Below are 20,162 nucleotides of genomic sequence, written 5' to 3' on the forward strand. Positions count from 1 at the left end.
GTTTGGTTCATCTCCTTGGAAACGTTTAATCAAAAACATCTTGCTCCATTCCATCTCGAGCCTTTGTTGCTCCTGTCACATGTTGATGAATGGCATCGCACAGCAGCGTCGCAATCGCCTTTAGTCAGGTTCAGTGCTCGCAGCGTGCTGTAATCAAGCGGCTGATTAAATGCCTGTTAACATGAGTCTCGGAGCCCGACGTCCTTGACTGGCGCTGCTCATACAGTGTGCTGCACATGCAGGCGGATGACTGCCGAGTGCCTCTATGGGGAGGTACGAGACACGATTATGTAACGTTAAATTGTACATTTACACTATATAAGAAGTCATTTTAATGGCCAGTCACATGTTTAATTTCTAATGTAAGGTCTGTGTGCAATTTGAAGACACCTTTGTGCGTCTAATCACGTTTTTACGTCAGCTATGTCTGATTTGGTTCTTGCTCTGAAACACCTGAGAACCATTAAATTTTCCCCGGATGTCAACAAAGGAAGTGGAACGACAAAAGACATAATTGCTCTTGTGTCTTTTCACATTATATTATTTTGAGGTTATATTAGCAAGTAAGCTAACAATATATTGAAATTATTATCACATGTCATTAGGCTTGCTACTGTAGTAAAATGCTAAAATATGAAAAATAAAGACAAACAGGATCCAAGCAGATGTTATGCAATTAGACAACTTTCAATGAATCACAGGAAGCCACTACACATGGCATGTCCATGGATGAGACTTTTTTGTTGACTCGATGGTTCCACCTTCTGGCGCTTTGTAGAAGTGCATTCTCTAATCTATCTATCTATCTATCTATCTATCTATCTATCTATCTATCTATCTATCTATCTATCTATCTATCTATCTATCTATCTATCTATCTATCTATCTATCTATCTATCCATCTATCTATCTATCTACATTTTTTCTCAGACACTGCATATGCAAGAAAAACACAGAAAAGGCTGACATTAAACTGCACAAATATGTGTGCATGTAACCTGAATTAGAATACCAACAAATTTTACCAGACAACAGATTATTATATAATTGATAAACAATTTATGCACATGTTCTGAACTGACTATTCAATTAAGGGCCATACAGTAGTTTGTATCTTTAATGAGTTCCCCGTGCTGTTGCTATCATTGTGATTTGTGACACATTTAAGTACAGACTTGCTGTTGTTTGGCTCCAAGAAGAATCCACAAGCAATCATATTGCTGTTTTTAATACACACGTTTATATACCTCCAGAGGGTTGCACACTGTGAATTGGTTGTTGTGGTGTTTACAAGAAAATCTGAAATGTGAAGGAAACACAAAATAAGTAAATAAAAATGGGTTCTGAAAGAGAGAAAGAGGAGTAGAAAATAGATCACAAAAAGAGGTGAGACCTCATCATAGGTAGCATATATATTTTCTACAGCGAGTAGTATGTGTCCTCATGAATTAATTTTGAGCAAAAATAGCTTCATGGACTCCACAGATCAAGCAGACTACTATGCTGTAAGAAATGCTGTCCTGCAAACCCAGTCAAAGGTCATATAACCTAGTCATTAACACAAGGGATTTAAAATGAACATCACATTAACAATATTACCAATATTGATTCAATAGCAATGATGTAGAATAAACATCATAGAGTAACATTGATTCACTGACATTACCATTGATTATTTTTGTTAATTTCAAAAGTGCTTCAACATCGGTGACGTGGAATCAATCCTTTACCTAGCTATAAAATTGATTCAGCAATATTACAATTGATTATTTTTTGTTCATTTCAATGTTAATTCAACAGCAGTAATGCAGAATCAATCACAGTGTAATATTGATTCAATGGATTTATTTTTATTTTTGGTTGAAGTATCACCATTGTTTCAACATTACAGTCGCATTTGTGCGTTTCTCAGATCAGAAATAAAATTTTCAAAACTACTTGTTCAACCTCCACATCATCTAGTCACTTGTGCACAGCATAAAAGTAGTTTCTCATTCTTTTGAACAAGTTGCGTTTACTTTGGTACATTCACGCAACTGATTATATACATTTGTCTGCGGCTTCCTACATTTTCAGTTGTTAATATCATGTTGCTCAAAATGTATTATATAGTTCGCAATAGTGCAATAGTCATCTAGTCATTAGTTCATCGTATAAGTCATTAAATGCAAAATGGTTGATCTAGTTGTCATAAACTGTCAAGCATATTTTCTACACATTTCTATTAGACTTTTTGTAAATTTGCGATGAATTGTTCAAGTGAATCTTGACTAATGAAGAGAATATAGATCAACTAATTATATACCACTTCTCTGAAATAGCTCAAAGGTGCATCTCATGAACCTTCAATTGGAAAGCATATATAGACAGAGGACAACACTAAAGTTACAAATTCTGACGATGGATGAACATCCAGAAAACGATCAGGGTTAACAGCCGAGAGGAAGAAGGGGAGTAAGGATGCATGGTGGAAGTGTACAAAGGCAAAACAGAGGAAGAGGCAGAAGAGGCCAAGGACAGAGGCACATATCTGATGAAATAAGGGCCACTATTGTGGACCATGTTGTCCAATCATGGCCTTACAATGGCTGAAGTGTGCAGCTATATATTGGGAGATCGACCATATCCTCAATAATTCAAACATTTCAAAACAGTCTCTTTCAATCAATATCTAGGCTATATATTTATTTATTAAAAAATTAAATAAAAATAAATCCATTGTGACAGCCTGAACGAATGCTTCAAATACATAATTTTCAAAAGCATTTTTTATTTTTGCATCCACGCAATGAGACTAAGAATAGACAAAAAATAACTTAACCTGTGAAATAATACTAGCATATTACTTTCTAATTTCACAATCGATGAAATTGATATTGAAGGAGCAGTTTCGATAATCTATTTTGGATCTATTCCCTTGTTGCGCCCTCTCCTGTGCAACCTGAGGTAAAGTGACAACACTGACAGGTTTTACATTACTCTGCTTAAGTAATGTTCGGAGTATGTCTTAAAGTATCCTATTATCGATAGTCAGTTACAGGCAGAGAGAAACTGTTGTAATTTGTGTATTGGTGATTATGGCGCTGAGAGTTGTAGATGTGTTGTCCTGGCCATGGGTTCAAATGTACGCAGGATTCAGTGTATGTTTACTGACAGGATGCATCTACAATGTGTATGAAGCGGCGAAAGAACCGTTCAAACAGACCATTCTCATGAACAGACTCTCTCAGGACTCACCCGCTGGCAGGACAGGCGATGACAATGTCAACAATGAAGAATTATATGCAACTGTTTTGTGGTATCACGATACGGAAAGCTTCTGTATATGGGTAAGTGGCCAAATATCTTTACATAACCCAGAATTATATGGGTCAGTGAATGACTCAATTGCCACTCTGTCTTTCGAATACATCATATATAGGCTATTCGTATAACGCAATTCGTATAAAAATTATTTGAATAAACTTGGATAAACGTTATCAATTTCTGAATTAAAATAATTTTAGGTTGTTTTTTTCCCCCTCCTGAGGCTTAAAGCAAAAAATATTAAGGAGTAACGCTCTTGGAGTCGTTTGGCATAATATTTTTTTAATATCAATTATAATTTAAAAATTAAAATGGGATGAAATAAAAAAATAAAAAAAATCTTTTGACCGCATTGAATTTCAACGTGATAAAATTGTTGTTAAAAGCGTTTTTTAAATGTATGAAACCAACATGAATATGAAGTTATTTCTAAGAACTTGTCACGTTTACTTTAAACTAGATTATTAAATTATTTCATATTGATGCATGTCTTATTTTATCATTGTATGAAAACGTATCAGTTTTTATTTAAACAAATAACATGGTCCTCTTCAAACTTGGTGTTTTCACATATAGTTTACAGTATACAGTGTATACTGTATATTGGGTTTTAGAGGTTTAGTATCATTAAAGCAAATGTACATTAGTGCAGCTACATTGTTCATCTCCTCAGGTCCTTTTGAACACACTGTGCTGTTTTCTCCTGCTGATGGCAAAATGTGTCCAACTTATTGTGTTTGGTGATCTCAGAATAAACGAAAAACAGGTAAAATTTTATATAACAAGGAATGAATTATATTTCAGTGTGTTTCTCCATATCCAGACATAGCAATGTATGACTAATGAAGCCTTCTGTGTGTTCATTTATGTTGTTGACATTCCTGCTATAAGAACCTCAAGGACAAAATCTGGAACTTTCTGTTCTACAAGTTCATCTTTCTGTTCGGTGTGCTGAATGTGCAGTCCGAGAGGGAGCTGGTCATGTGGTGTCTTTGGTTCTCTACACTTCTCTTTCTCCAACTGTTGGCCCAGCTCTGCAAAGATCGTTTTGAGTATGTAAGTAAAACATTTCCAGTTAATATCAGATACTCAGTACTCGGAGAGAGAAATCCAGTGCCTGGAAACTGTGGAAAACACAGATGACATACCATGTGACCACCCAAGTCCATATCAATTTCAGGGTTAACATTATAAATAGCATTAGAGTCATTGAATCCCTAGTGTGTTTACTAAAATAATTTTCAGTTTAGTTTAAGCATTAGACAAGATTATGATTTCAAATCAGTATCATTCCTCATGTAAGTGCTTTTTTCATAGACAGCAATGGTGAGGTTAGCGAGGTTATAAAACTACATTTTGTTGTGCTTCTTTGTCATTTCCTTTTTATTGTTACAGCATGCATTCAATGTAATCTATGATATTGTGTGTTTTTGTTTCATAGATCTCGTCATCCTCCACCACGACTCTGGGCAGCCATATGCGTGTGTTGTTCCTGCTGATGTGTTTGTTTGTGTCCTCTGGGGGTCTTAATGTGTTATGTGGCCTGCTGGGATTTTCCCATGGTATGCACACTCTCTCCTTTATGGCCGTTGAAGTAAGTTTGAATGTGTGTGCATGTGAACCTGTTTGTATGTGTTTATCTTAAGTCTGTATGCATGTGAAAACAAGTACTCTATACTTCTGTTTTTTAGTGTACAAATGCTTAAAAAAATAAAAAAATCATTGTTTTTACAGTGCCTTATGGTAACTGTGTTTATGAGCCATGCAATTCTTCAGTAAGTATTGTAAATGTGAGGTGCATCATCAACACTCTAATAAACATTTGATACATTTTAAACAGAAGGAAAGCTCAATTTGTATGGTTGGTTGGCTTGTTATTATTCATAAATAGAATTGTTTAGATTCATAAATATTATTCTACTCATAAATAGAATAGAATTATTCATAAGTAAGTTTTTGGTTTTAACAGAAGTAAAGTACAGATTGAAATAAAGACCCATAAGAGGTGACTGGAATGCCATTGTTCGATGCATTTATAGGATACATTATACCTTATTATGTGCTTTAAGCTGAGTGCCTGCTCTAAATGACATCTCCCTTTGTTCAGGTACATAATTCACCTGTATGACCTGATCTGTGAAGGTTCCTGGGAAGATAAAGAGGCCTGTATTTATTACACAGACTTTGTCATGGAGATGGGCATTCTTTTCCTAAATATGATGCATCATATCCACATGCTGGTGAGACAATCATGTTTTTGTTTTTTTACTTTTATTTTAAAAACAATGAATCATGAACCATTGAAAGAGGAATATTTAGTTGTTTTATTACTATTAAATCATATATTTTTTTAAAGCTTTTTTTTGGTCTTTTGTCTGTGTCTTTTTTTCAGCTCTATGGAAATAATTGGTTCTCTGTGGCTGATTTGATTATATTGAGACAGTTACGTTTCTTGTCTCAGGAAATGCAACGCAGGTTACGTCATCACAAAAACTACCTGCATATTCATAATGTTTTGGACAAGAGGTAAGTGTTCTGGGACTTTTAAGCCTTCCTCACCATAGTTGGGTGAATAGTGGTGAATAAGAGACTACAGCAAAACATATGCTCCAACACCAAAAGAAAAAAATCTCCACACCGTTCCAAATGTGGGAAAAAAGTGCAGGCAGAAATGTTTAAAATTCACCATCCCTCTCAGCCACTGATTTAGAAACACTGGCACTCATAGTGTTAGTTTTTTGTAATTTAGTGCCAAGGTAATATAATATATAGTCATAAATGTATATTAAAAAAAAATGTTTCTAGGTTTAAGATGTTAATAAATGTGGAAATGTGTCACAGTCTGTAAAAAGGTTCAATTAATAGTTAATAATGATACTGAATTTCCTGAAATGTCAGTTTAAGTTTCTCAAACTCTGTTTCTCCCTGTAGTGTATTATTATGCTGTATGCTGGTTTATTTTTGTACATGAGTAAGGTAACAGCTGTTATATGTGCCCTCTGTTTTGGCAATTGGCGGTAATGAAGTGAGAAAAGATGGGCCTGCTGAATTATAATGTCTCTTGGCAGGTTTTCTGTGGCTACAATGGAAGAGCTGGCGTCTCATGATGACAGATGTGCTGTCTGCTGGGAAAAGATGTACACAGCATACAAACTGCCCTGTGGGCACCTTTTCCACAAGTATGGAAATTACCACATTACAGATAGAGAAGGATTTATTAGTTACAAGGAATTACTTATCCACCCTATATGATGGCTAAGTCCTCTACAGTATGTAAATATAATCTGTCAAGCAGCACTGAGCTGAATGGGTGACTATAATAGGCGTGGTGGGTGACTATAATGGGCGTGGTGATGGCGCAGTGGATAAGACACATGCCTTTGGTGTGAGAGACCCGGGTTCGAATCCACTGTGAGACACCAATGTGTCCCTGAGCAAGACACTTAACCCCTAGTTGCTCCAGAGGCGTGCGACCTCTGACATATATAGCAATTGTAAGTCGCTTTGGATAAAAGTGAATGAATAAATGAATAAATGTAATAAAGTATTATGCTCTGCTGTGGAATCTCCTAGGAATCCTAGGAAATCTCTTTAAATGGTCTCCAAGATGCTGGTACCTGTGTGTGTTTTCAGGTCATGCTTGCGTTCCTGGCTAGAACAGCATATGTCATGTCCCACTTGTAGGATGTCGGTAAATATAAGTGGCAGTCATACCAGAAATGAGCAGGAGGGGGCATCACTGTCACTCAGTTCGGGCCCAGCTGCTGTGCCAAATACAAACAGAGCTCCAATCAATTACCACAGTCACCGCTTCCATTTTCATGGTACACTGAAAATGATCCACTTTTTATAGTAATTTTTCATATTGCCCTAATGGTGCTGTGGTCACATCTGAAGTGAAACTTTCAAAATGTCAGTATGGGCACATCTGCATTTAATATGCTTGATTTCTGCTTTAAATGAGAATGTTAAACATTTTTTATTCATACTTTAGTGTTATTTTGTTTTGGGTACCTATTTGGATTCATATTGCCATACAGAGTAAAACCATTTTCTTTGTACAGGTTCCCAGATTGCTAACTGGCTACCTGGCTTTACAGTTGAATTTGTGCACTCTTCTAATATGATTATTCTACTGCAGGCAGACAACTCACAGGTAATAAAGTGAGAATCTACATTGTCCATATCAATTGTTTTCTGTTAAAAAAAAAATGTTACCACAGTCAAAAATAGTTAGCTAAAAGTTCACATTTTATCTGAATGCCATTATCCATTTACTGGTTTTCAGGTACACCAGGAGGAAGAGATGTTTCATCAGGTACACCAAAGTAATCAATTCTAAAGATTCTAAAATGAAGAAGCAAGTGCCACTGACTGCATTTCTTAGTGCCTCTCCTGACAGCTCACTGAGACCTGAGCTGGTTAAAAAAGAAAAGAAAAAGAATGAAACTGTTGACTTAAGTTGTTTGATGATAAATACATTTGAAGGAAGACTGTGGAAAAGTTTACTCTATAAGGCATACCTTTCCCTTTGAATTTCTTGATGGCACTGTGCAAGTGCAAGGTTAACAGTTTTAAAGTGCTAAGAAGATCTGAAAAGAAAAATACAATGTTTATTATATTATTTTATATAAATAAGCTCAAGCAGAATAACTAAAGAAATTATTTTCATAATAAAAACAGCTACTTCTTACATCCAAGCAAAAGTGTGTGTGTGTGTGTTTTTATTTTTATTTTTTATTTTTTTTGGAAAAAATCACATAATTTGTGTGTATATTGAGCTATGTAGCTTTAGTGTGATGGATTTATAAGTTGACATTTGTCACAAATATAAGCACTTAATAAACAAGTTCTGTTGTAGACCCCTTTTTAAATAATAGTCAGCATGTTACATTGTGGTTTCACATTATTTTAATGTATTTGTTTTACATTTAAGCTTTAATAAATCAAACTTATTTCGATTGATTGTATAACTTTTGACTGATCATACGTTGCGTTTTGTAAATTATTTTTTTTTTTTTACATATGAAACTAACTCATTTATCTAACTTGTTAAAGCGTGTGACAAAGTCAGACAGAACATTTTTTTTCCTAAGGCCAGGGTTTTTCACATGTGCTCTCAATTACAGTTAATTTATGTCAGTGTTTATGTGCCTACGAAGACCACGCGGAAGAGGACGACACTTCTCCGAAGGGTAAGGCACCAAGCGTTTTTACTCTAGTCTATAAAACAAGCTCCGCACAGAATAACAAATGACTCCAGCATAAACATCTCTTCACGTTCACGAGTAGCCAACTTTAAAGCAAGCCTCCTGACGCGGTGAGTAAAAATGGTATTTATAATAGGCTATACTATGTGTTTTATAGACGGACATTTCAGGCGTGCTTGATAATATTTGACATAACGGAGTAGGGGAGATCCTCATTTCTAACACTTTGTTATTCACTACTTTTTTCTCCCGGTGTTTAGACGGTTAGGTTTACAGCTAGGGAAGACAGTTGGGTTTACTATAAGGATACTTACACGTAGGCTATGTATTACATTAATGTTGAACATCTTTAGTCCAAGAAATAAAATAAAGTGAATTTGAATGCACTGTTTAATAGCGAGGCGTGTTCACACTACATTTGGTTGACATAAAATAGTACGTTTTAGTAGGGAGTTAAAAATAGTAGGGAGTTTCCTTTTAAAGCTATCTGAATTTAAAGACAAAACTGGTCATATATGAGTTTCTGAAGAGCCTTTATTTTGTAATGCAACATCATATCGTCTTGAAACTGGTTGAGTGACACCTTGGGGTAGTGGACTAATCTGAATTGAAACTGGTCTGTGGAAAAAGGGAGGTTTTTTTGTGGAGAGGGGTTTTTATTTTTATAACTATGTGTATTTACAGATAACAAATGGTTAAATGCAAGTTGTAAAAGGCTTTTATTTTGTTATTTCTCATCATACTTTTTTCATATTAATTGGTCTATTTATTTATTTATATCAGACAGTTTTAAACGTATTATTTTTATTAATTAATTCATTCATTGACAGAGAAACTGGCTGAATGAATGCCAGAGATCGGTTTTCCTTTGATCTGAGTTTTTACTCGCTATTACCGTAACGCCTAGTAAAATAACGTGACAGCTAGAATGACCTTGTTTTTCGAAGTGCAGGCTGGCCTGACCGCAGTGTTTTGCTGACTGTATCCTGTTGCCAGGGTAAAGTTAGGAAGGAGTAATTTTTGCAGTTTATAAGTAAATTTGAATAATCCGGGGATTACGACAAATTCTGAAAGTTACAGTATGGTTTCATAACATATAAAACATTTTTAAAATAATGGAAACAAATAAATGACACTTTTGAAACGACTATATATAACCTAGCGAAAATAAGCTTTTAAATTTAAAAAATGTATAGGCTCTAAAATATAGGCCTATAGTGACAACCTCTCTATGTGACAAATAGCCAGGGATGGGCAATATTTCAAGTATTTGAAATACAAAATACTATTTTGTATTTTAATACCTTTTTTTAAAAAAAATCTAATGTATTTTGTATTTAAATGCATTTAATCTTAGTATTTTTGTATTTTCAAAATACATAAAATATTTTTTTGCCAATCAACCTCTTTATTAGACTGCTGGTTTCCTGTATCAGCTAGCTCAAACATGCCACTTTCATGCTTATCCTGGGAAAATCTTATTAAAGTCAGAATCGTAGATATTTAAGATATTTAATTTTGAATAATATGTAGCATCCCATTTGTTGCAATATCATAATTCACAGTGCTATCTTTACAGTTGCTTGTTGATGATTCTGGATTTTCATTCAAATACATGCTGTTTTGCTGTGTATAAACCATACAAAATGCTTGAAATGGTTATTGCACTACTATGTACATGACTTTAACATTAAAACAAAGTGATCTTGCTTTTCTGTCTCAGCAGGTAAAACATTTTTTATAAAACCTAGCAAGAGGAGCATAGCATTAGCACTAGTCAGTCTTGTTAGGGTTTTTTTTTGGGTCAGATTTTGGTTTTATCAACTAGCTAGTCAAATGTGTTAAAATTGAATCATTACTGCTTGCTATGGCGATATGACAATAAATGTCGGCGATGATATAAAGTGTAAATCGACTGAACTTCTATATAATTTCTATATCGTCGTGGTATGCAAATATATCTGTGGAGCTTTTAGTGGGCAGGAGCTATTGACATGTCAGAGCGATAAATAAACATGGATAAATGAGTAATAAGCAGCTTTCTGTGTATGTGTACCCCAAGACAAAGATAACTATAATGCTAATAATAAAGAAAACTATTTTTTTTTTTTTAATTGTTCTAAGGGCATACTCACACTAGGCACAGCTGCCTTGTACTAAAGCCCAAGCGCGATGTCCTTTCGCTAACAGGCAGCTGAGGTTAATGGTTTGCGGCTTTACTCACAAAAAACTACATTACCTGTTCATCAATAAGATGAGAACCAGACCCATTGTAAATCTAAATGTACTCGAATTAAATTAATTGAAAAGTGTGATATCAACGTAGTTATAATTTTTTTTCTGTCATAATGATAATAGTGCCTACAAAAATAGTACATTAAAGGTGGGGTAAATGATTTCTGGGAGCCAATGTTGATATTTGAAATCACCAAAACAAACACACCCCTACCCTTATAGGGTCTCACCCGTATTCTTATAGCTTTGCCCCACACATATGTAGCCTATGCAACCCATGCAACAATTAGTTCTGTGAAACAAAGCAAAACCAATGTTACACCGTGTTTACACCAGGCGCAAGCGAAGCGACAAAATACTGTAGAAGTCATTATAATCAGTAGTTGGCTTTCCATCACCCTGTTTTAATGCGCATTTTGCATATTGCATGAGAAATGAGCGATGGAAACACCAAATTTCTAATAAAAATCCCTTCATTCGCAAAAAAGTTTTTACGCTCGCTTGAGGTGGTTTTTGACTTGTGCGAAAAAGGGTTAATGCGAATAATGGGAGATGGAAATTCATTTTGCGAATAAATTCCTCCAAGCGCATCAAAAAAGTCATGTGACTTTGCGCTATGAGACGGGATAACTTCACTAGCAGCGGACTGATCTTGTTCCACAGCATCTGAAATGTTGTTATGGTCGTTCTGAAATGCCTGAGCAAAGCCTGCCATCAAAGTATTTCTGTATAATTGTCTTACACGACTTGTGTTCCCAAACAGCAGCATTCACCTCCGAAAGCAATGACAGCTTTTGGCCTATTGTGCTTTGTCTGCCCACTCTGAGGTGCAATTAATTTTTCATAAATGAAAATTGTTATATTCAGTAGCTTATCCTAGTTTTCTATAGACTATTTACTGCCAGGAAGTGACGATTTTGTTCTCTTTGACTCGTTGGATGGAAACGGTGCTCGTTCGCAAATGCTTTATGCGATATTCCAATTTTACGCACAAGCTAAATTCTCAACTTTGGTTGGAAACCCAGCTACTGATACTGTCTACACTGGATGCTGCAAGGCACGACAAAAACAGAAAACTGCTGCCGCATTCTATTTATGCTGACAAAAATTTCTAATGATTTTCAATGGTCACTTTGTCGCCTCCAGTGTAGGTAGATTTTAGCTGTTGCGGCACGTCCGGTGTAGGCACGGTGTTACTCACCTATCGAGAAGAAACAAAGCAACCTCGGCGTCCGATCGCAGGCCTTCCGCTCCTTGAGTTCTCTCCAGCGCTGGAAAGGTGATCCGATGTTTACACGGGTCCCACTTCTTGCCTTATCGTTCCACAGACATTTTCCACTTTTGTTTTTTATCTGCCAACTCTATCTTTCTGTCACTCAGCTAGGCTGTTCACTGAACACTCTCTCCTCCACATCATGATTAGACACGCCCCTTACTGCTGATTGGCTACAAGTTTGTTTTGGTATTCAGCCCCGACTCAGTTTTCTAAAGCGTTTTTGAAAAATTACATACCCCACCTTTAACTGTTCCATGCTCCGGTGTGGTTAGCGATCACACTACATGTGTACCGCACACGAGCCACCTGTTCAAGCGGGCCAGGGCATGGTTAAACGAACCGCACTGGACTCTATACAGAGCAGTCGCACTTGTGAAATGAACTGAACTTTCAATCGTGCTCAAGCACGGATCAAATATACTCCACGGATCAACTATAACCATAACAGCACAAAGAAATGATGAATGATTAAAAATATTGACAGCCATTTGGAAACATTTCTGCTTTAAAGAGCTTGAGCATTTAAAGTGACAGATGACACAACTGCATTGTATACTTAGAATACACTAATATAGTTACCTTTTATAATCATCGGTCTTGGTGTAAACAGGCCTTCGTAGTGTTACTTCACTGGATGGCCAATTTCAAATGTATTTTGTGTATTTTCAAAATACAAAATACTGTATTTGTATTTAAATACATTTCCCCACACAGTATTTTGTATTTGTATTTAAATACATTTTTCCACGCAGTATTTTTATTTTAAATACATTTTGATGTATTTGTGTCCATCTCTGCCTGGGTCTCCCCTTCATCCATTTAATTTCTTTATTGAATTTAAAATCAAGTTCTCAGTAATTGAACTAGTCAGCAACGACTAACTGTAATTTTTTTCCCGACTGTCATAAAGATTTATATTATTTTATTAGAACAAATCCTTTTACTTTTTTCAGCATCCTAGGATGTTGATATATAAAACAGCAGGCATCAGAGGTGCATGGATATGGTGGTTTGTATGCACCCTTCTCTCACCTCTTCATGGAGTAATATCCGAAACCAGTAGAGCACTGGATATAATGACAAAATATCCACTGATTGATGGGTATGACTTACTTTTCACTTTCATTCATTTACACAGCATTCATATTTATTTTTAATCTGTGCTTTAAACATAACTGGTTTATAACATTATATAGCTGAGAATACTGACAGTAAATGTTTTCAGAGAGGGTTGTAGTTGCACCAACTGCAATAAAAATGGTGTTGTGATGTCTTTTTCACCCTGCTTCTCTTTCTCTTTACTCAGACACAATGACCTGGCATTACGTCTGAGAATGCATCATAATAACAAACTGAGCAATTTCAGTATGCACAATAATCCTAAAGTGGCTACAGATATTAGTCGCCTCACTGCTGGCCATGTTGGAGGACAGGTAATTTCTCTTGGCTGATCTTGAGTATAATCCGATTCTTTAACCATTTGTAAATTCAAAGTCACAAACCTATATTTGTGTATACTGAATATTGTGTAGATAAAGTGCTGGGCCCAATGAACAAGGTTGTTCTGCCCCACATTCACACACAGCTTGTAATATTGTTCATGAGCAATATATGATTATCTTTAACAATTATCTTGAATTCCACTCTACTCTTCTTATAATTTCTTTAATACGTCACTGATTTTCATTGAAACTGCTCATTTCTCCCCCCAAAAAAAGTTATAATTCTTTGCTGGCCAGTTTGCTGTTTTGGTTATTTTGTGAATGATTAGAGATAAATAAGTCCTTGATATTTGTTAGGTTTTTGCAGCATACGTGTTGTGCACGGCTCAGGACAAAGATGCTGTTAGACTGACCTTAGAACAGATTGATGTAATTCGTCGTATGTGTACTGAAAACCCAGAGATGGAACTGGTCACCACTGCTGAAGGTACTATTGCACCCCAGCCTCCACCTGATCAAGTCATTTCATTTAGCTGTGACTGAACATTTTGAAGCAGGCCCGGTTCTCACCCTCAAGCGAAATTAATAGCACCCTCACTTATAGCTGTAATAATGTAATTTCACTGCAGATTTGGCAAACTATCCAGTGCGTTATGGTTTGCGCAAGATTGGTCTCTATTTCAATGCGTTTTGCAGCGTTGAGTAATAGCCAGAGGCATTTTTGGTGATTATAATCAGAGCATTCTTTGCGCAATAGCAATGGACGGCACTAAAACCTAGGCTATATATTAAGGTTAAAGCACCATCACTAATTTAAGAAGCACCCTCAGCGATTTGATTTTAGAGCCAGGCCTGTTTTGAAGTTTTCAACTTTATACTGAACAGTTTAGGGAATTGATGTAATATCCTTTTGCTGTAATATTAATGTTTATAGGTTTGTCATCTCAAGTTCTATTTCAAAACAAGCACAGTTTTGAGATTTTGAGGGAATTGCTGGTAGGAAACTGACATTTGTTACAGTTTTGCCTTCCAGTAACGGATTGCTTCTAGTACAGACATGTCTTTTATTTCTCAATGTGTTAATCACAAGCAATGGAAAAGTGAAAAGCGTTGTTCCTGCCAGTTGAACAGAAGCTTTTCCCTGTCAATCATATAATGTATCTTCTAGCAGTTTGTTGCATTGAGGGAAAGTTCCCACAAAAATTAAAATGCTTTCATCATCTATCATGACTTTTTTCTTCTGCGGAATATAAAAAAGTATTTGGAGAATTTTTTTTTTTTTCCACCATATTTTGCAAGTCAATGGTCACCAAAACTGTTTGGTTGCCAACATTCTTCAGAATATCTATTTTCATGTTCCACCGAAGAGTCATGCAGGTTTAGAATCTCATGAGTGATGATACAACTTAGTCTCTTCAGGGAAAGTATAGTTTATAATTAATGGCTTGAAAGTTCATTCGGAAGTCCATATCTGGAGAGGGTGTTGTAAATTATTTTTAATTTACAGCACTAAATTAGATTCTTGCCTACACTTGTTGTGTAAGTGAAAGGAGAAGAGACTATATGCAATCTCACAGCTACCTGCCTGAGGATATCCTCACTCAACATGATTGGACCAATGCTTTCATAACACTGTCAAACATCTAGACTGCATTCCACATATCACATACACTACCATCCAAAAGTTTGGGGTTGATATTTTAATGTTTTTGAAAAAAAGTCTCTTTATGCTCATCAAGGCTGCATTTATTTGAACAAAATAAGTAAAACAGTACTATTGTTTAGTATTATTGCAATTTAAACAACCGTTTTCTATTTTAATATATTTTAAAATGGAACATTTGTCACGTTACGTAAAATGTAACAAAAATGTAGCATTTTTTGTTATCAATGTTGAAAACAGTTTTGCTGCTTTATATTTTTGTTAAAACCATGATACGTTGTTTTCAGGATTCTTTGATGAAAAGAAAGTTCAAAAGAACAGTGTATGTTGGAAATTGTTTTAAATAAACAGATGTTCATTAAAAACTATTACTTATGATCAATTTAGTGCATGATGAATGACACTGAATGCTAGCTGAATAAAAACAAAACAAAAAAAACTTACTGACCCCAAACTTTTGAACAGTAGTTTATAGAAGTGTCTGCAAGAGATCTTTGTGAAATAAGGGTAGTACCTGGTATTGATGTTGAAACATGTTATTAGACTTGTTTTTTTGAAGATTGAACAATGTCAGGTAGTTTCAGCTAAATGGCAAATGCCTGGCTTAGAAACAGCTAATTTGTACTCAACCATGATCCCTGTACATTGTCTGTTCACTTCATTTTACAGGGAGAAATAAAAGCACTAATGTCCATTGTGCTCAGATTATTACAGTTGTGGAGAGAAGAGGGAAAATGGATTACACATTGTTTTATATATTCGTGTCTTTAAACTATCAATAAACTAAAATTTGTGTGTGTTTAAGGAATGAGGACTAGTACAAAAATTGCATGTCTAATCAGTGTAGAGGGAGGCCACTCCATTGACAGCAGTTTAGCAGCACTACGCATGTTCTACCAGCTTGGAGTAAGATCCATGGCCCTCACACACAACTGCAACACCCCATGGTAAATACTCACCACGCATGTACAGCATAAACTAATAATAATAATCTGTGCATTTAAACAAACAAGTTTTAATACTGAATTGAGAGAGGAGCACAAATACAATTTATACTGCATACTTTAAGACATACGGTCACTGAATTTTTATTGGTCCATTTCATATAGTTAAATTATTCAACTTTCTCCAATAATGTCATGTGTAGGGCTGCGAGCTCATCTAGTTATTACACATATTACCAGCAGAAGAACAACAGCCTGACAGATTTTGGCAAGGTAAGTTTTTCTTGATGAATCAGTGGTCAATAAAAAAATGTAAAACGGATGTGGATTAAGATCATGTAAGAAGATAAAGTTCAATGCAAGATAGTTGAATCAAAGTTACTCTTGTATTTAGTGGGGAATTTGACCTGGTATTAAAGGCCTCTTTCATTCTCTTCTATATTTAGAAATCCCTGTCTTGTGTCCCCTTTTTGAACCTAAAGTCTAGAGACAAAAAATACTGAAAGTTCAAAGACAATTTATTTATTTCTGCTTTAAAAATGGCTTTGATCTTGTAGTTAAGATATTCAAGATGGTGATTTGTACATCCTGTTTGCACAGTAGATCATCATTACCTTTTGAGGGAAAAAATATATGTGAGGGAAAAAATGGAGCATATGTGTGTTAAAATTGCTGACAAATTTGTACCCATGACATATAAAAGACATCTATCCAACATGTATCATTTGAAGTATAACATGACTATTATCAGAAACTATTTTGTGTTGGAATTCACTGTATTGTATTGGTGATTTACCTCATAGAATACTCAGTAACAATCTAATTGGGTAAAGTTCTACAAATTCACTGTACCTACCCTGATATGTTGAATTGAACTAAGTGGATCAGAACTAACTGATTTACACTGGTAATGAATGAATTTAATCATTCTCCAATCGACTCTCCCCAGGCAGTGGTGAATGAGATGAACAGATTGGGAATGCTGGTTGATTTGTCCCATAGCTCATGGGAGACAGCCAGAGCTGTGCTGAAACATTCTACTGCTCCGGTTATTTTCAGCCACTCCTCAGCTCATGATATCTGTAACAATATTCGTAACGTACCCGATGACCAGCTGCTGCTGCTGGTGAGATCTCCATTTGTTTTCCTGCATTAGACTTAGTTCCTTACTTTTTTTTTAGAAAAAAAAAATCTCTAAAAGTTTTACTGAAAAAAAGAATAGAAAAATGGCAAAAAATAAATAAATAAAATGTTAATTTAAGTAGTTTTTGTCTACTTTTACCAGTATGAAGTGTATGATATTTTGAAATGAACAAACTTTGTTTCTTTCTAGAAAGAAAATGGCGGGCTTATCATGGTGAACTTCTACAGCAGTTTTGTAGCATGTTCAAATAACGCAAATGTGTCTGTTGTGGCTGGTAAGTGTCTTACCAGCCCGTTTCAACCAACTCTGAGTTTAAACTCAGAGTTGACTTACCCTGAAATGGAAAACCCAGTTTCCCTCATTTCAGGGTTAACATACTCAGAGTTTTCACTTAACCTCCTTTCTGAAACGGGCCCCAGATTTCTTTGTTTTTTTATTTTTATTTATTTTGGTTTTAATTTGAAATGTGTGTATATATTTTTTAGATCATTTTGATCATCTAAAGCGGGTGATTGGAGCTGAAAGCATTGGGATTGGAGCAGACTTTGATGGGGCACAAGGGCAAGTCAACATCTCATCTACATCTCATCTATATTGACGTTGCAGAATTTTTGTTTACACACACTTCTTTGCTCTGTTTATTTATCGTACCTCCACAGAATCCATGCTTGCAGAATTCTGCAGAATTTAAACACAATTTTACATATCAGTTTTTTGCTATCAATAACATTGAAGTACTCTCAGCACCAGTCAGCACATTGTACAATATTTAAATCAATTCAGAAGAATTCATATCCCCAAGAGCCACAAAGAAAAGCATGATTGTGCATTTGGCCCTTATTTCCGTATGTTTGCGTGCCTGTATTATTACAGATTCCCTAAAGGCCTGGAGGACGTCTCCAAATATCCAGCACTAATTGAGGAGCTGATCTCAAGGAAATGGACTGAGGAAGAGCTGGCAGGAGTGCTAAGACTGAACTTCCTCAGAGTGTTCCGAAAAGTTGAGAAGGTCAGGAAATTAATTCATTTCCCAGTTCAATTATGTCAGTTAAGATATGTATAAATCTTGACCTCTTTAGGGGCAGTATAAATATAATATACACCCACCCTTGCAATTGAAATTAGTAAACATAACATAGCAAACATACAGTATACTTAATAAACATAGGTTTGTTGTGATATTGTGTTTTCTCAACCACTGACCACTGGTCACTTTGGTCACAATCAGCACCTGTGAATCTCATTTTGGATTTCTGTAAATATCCCAAAGCTTTTAACTCTGTAAAGGTCATCTCTTTGGCTGTTCTTTGTTTTTGGAATTGGATAACTCCATAAGACATCCCAGCTGAAATCTTGTCTGAACTTTCTCAGGCACATTCTTACATTATCTTGTTCCTCAGCTTCTTCCTTTCTTGTACTACAATGGTGAGCTTTACAGCCATATGGAAATTCCTTCCAGTTCCTTTTATTTTCTTTGAAAAATTCTTTGTCCTGCTCTGTGATCCCCATTAATTTATCTGATCACATTGCAGCCACTATCTTCCAGCCTCAGTTAACCCTCTCCTTTTAAATTACAGTTGTTATTGCAACATCCACTTCACAAAGCACTGCTACCTTATGTCTCAAATCTCCAAACAGACCAGAGAAAGTGTATCTGTTACATAAGGGCTGCCAACTCTCAGATGTTTGACACTGTTCTCACGCCACTGGTCCAAAACCATTTGGAGCAAAGAGAACACTGACAGTCAGCTGACTGGTGAGACAGAGTAGGCAACACCATGAGACAGGGAGTTATTCAGACCGATCAGGAGAATAATAGGCTATATTTCCATGCATGTTGAGTATTCAGCCTCCCTCTCATCTTGCACTGTGTGAACAAAGGCAGGTCATTGAGTTACGGTTATGCTCTGTGTCTTAATTAAGTTTAGGTTAGTTACTAATATATTCAGTATCCTACAAAGAAATAAGCTAGCGTTAGCAAAGTAAATTTTTTTGCACCATTGCAGCAGTTATTCTACATCAAACAGTACCAGTCCTCAGACTAGTGCCACTAGTCAGACAAAACTATGCTTACAGGTTTTGTGTTTTTTTAAGACCTAAATTCTTAGTTCTAAATTGGTATCTTTTATATAGGTTGGTATCTAAATTGGTATCTTTTATACATTTATATATGTAATTTCAAAACCTTTTTTTAAATTAACATTGCTTTAATTCACTTTAAGGATGTGTGTACTGAAATAAGTGTTACATATTCTTGTAGTTTGTATGTTAGAAATATTTCCCTCACTGTGGTCAAAGCACATTTGGATATGTTAAATATTTCTCTCTCTCCATATAAGGTACGTGATGATATGCTGCACATTTTACCCAGTGAAGCTGTAATCTCACTTTCGGAAGTAAACAAGAGCTGTCGTGCGATGCTGGTCCATCCAGGCAGGCCTGAAAGTAGCCATCGAAATGGAAACCCTCCATTAATGCCTGTGAAAGCTTTAATCTGCTTCATATTACTTTTGATCCAGTTACAGTAATCTAACAATGAATCAACCAGAGACAGTATACAAATTAAATGTTTACCACAGACTGCTTAGCCAACATTTGATTTAAAATTTGAAGACCAGGAGCACATTTTTGGAGTACATTTGCTGACTGAAACTGACACCTTTGTACCAAACATAACAGTTTCCAAAACTGTCAGTCACATGATATAATAAAATGAGGTAACAAGCAGCACTGTTGCATTATCTTGTACTTTCTTAGCATATCAATAAGAAGCATCTGTTTCTTTCGATCTGTGTTTCCCTTTTGCAGAAATAGATATGAAAAATATAGATAGTAGATATAATTTAAAAAAAATATATATTTTTATTGAATAGAAAAATATTGTATGTATGTTGAAATGAATGAATGTATTATTAAATTATTTCTTTCCAAAAACATTTCTG

General features: G+C 35.5%; 2 protein-coding genes across 2 annotated transcripts; both read left to right on the forward strand.

The window, feature by feature from the left end:
* Positions 1-3,077: 3,077 nt before the first annotated feature.
* On the forward strand, positions 3,078-12,413 carry amfrb (autocrine motility factor receptor b; the record flags this gene model as incomplete). The annotated part of the gene is made up of 12 exons (XM_079435319.1): positions 3,078-3,329; positions 3,980-4,072; positions 4,198-4,362; positions 4,748-4,900; positions 5,041-5,081; positions 5,414-5,546; positions 5,699-5,832; positions 6,375-6,485; positions 6,940-7,130; positions 7,371-7,462; positions 7,595-7,624; positions 12,300-12,413. 12 exons carry the CDS (start codon positions 3,078-3,080, stop codon positions 12,411-12,413), a joined length of 1,509 nt encoding a protein of 502 aa, XP_079291445.1.
* On the forward strand, positions 8,479-19,748 carry dpep2 (dipeptidase 2; the record flags this gene model as incomplete). Its single annotated transcript, XM_079435335.1, has 11 exons — positions 8,479-8,626; positions 12,981-13,129; positions 13,334-13,460; positions 13,827-13,956; positions 15,938-16,079; positions 16,280-16,349; positions 17,026-17,202; positions 17,410-17,494; positions 17,706-17,781; positions 18,094-18,229; positions 19,560-19,748. The coding sequence occupies exons 2-11, from the start codon at positions 12,990-12,992 to the stop codon at positions 19,746-19,748; spliced, it is 1,272 nt and encodes a 423-aa protein (XP_079291461.1). The 5' UTR covers positions 8,479-8,626; positions 12,981-12,989.
* Positions 19,749-20,162: the final 414 nt, after the last annotated feature.

Source organism: Barbus barbus (assembly GCF_936440315.1).
Source record: "Barbus barbus genome assembly, chromosome: 2".
NCBI lineage: Eukaryota > Metazoa > Chordata > Actinopteri > Cypriniformes > Cyprinidae > Barbus > Barbus barbus.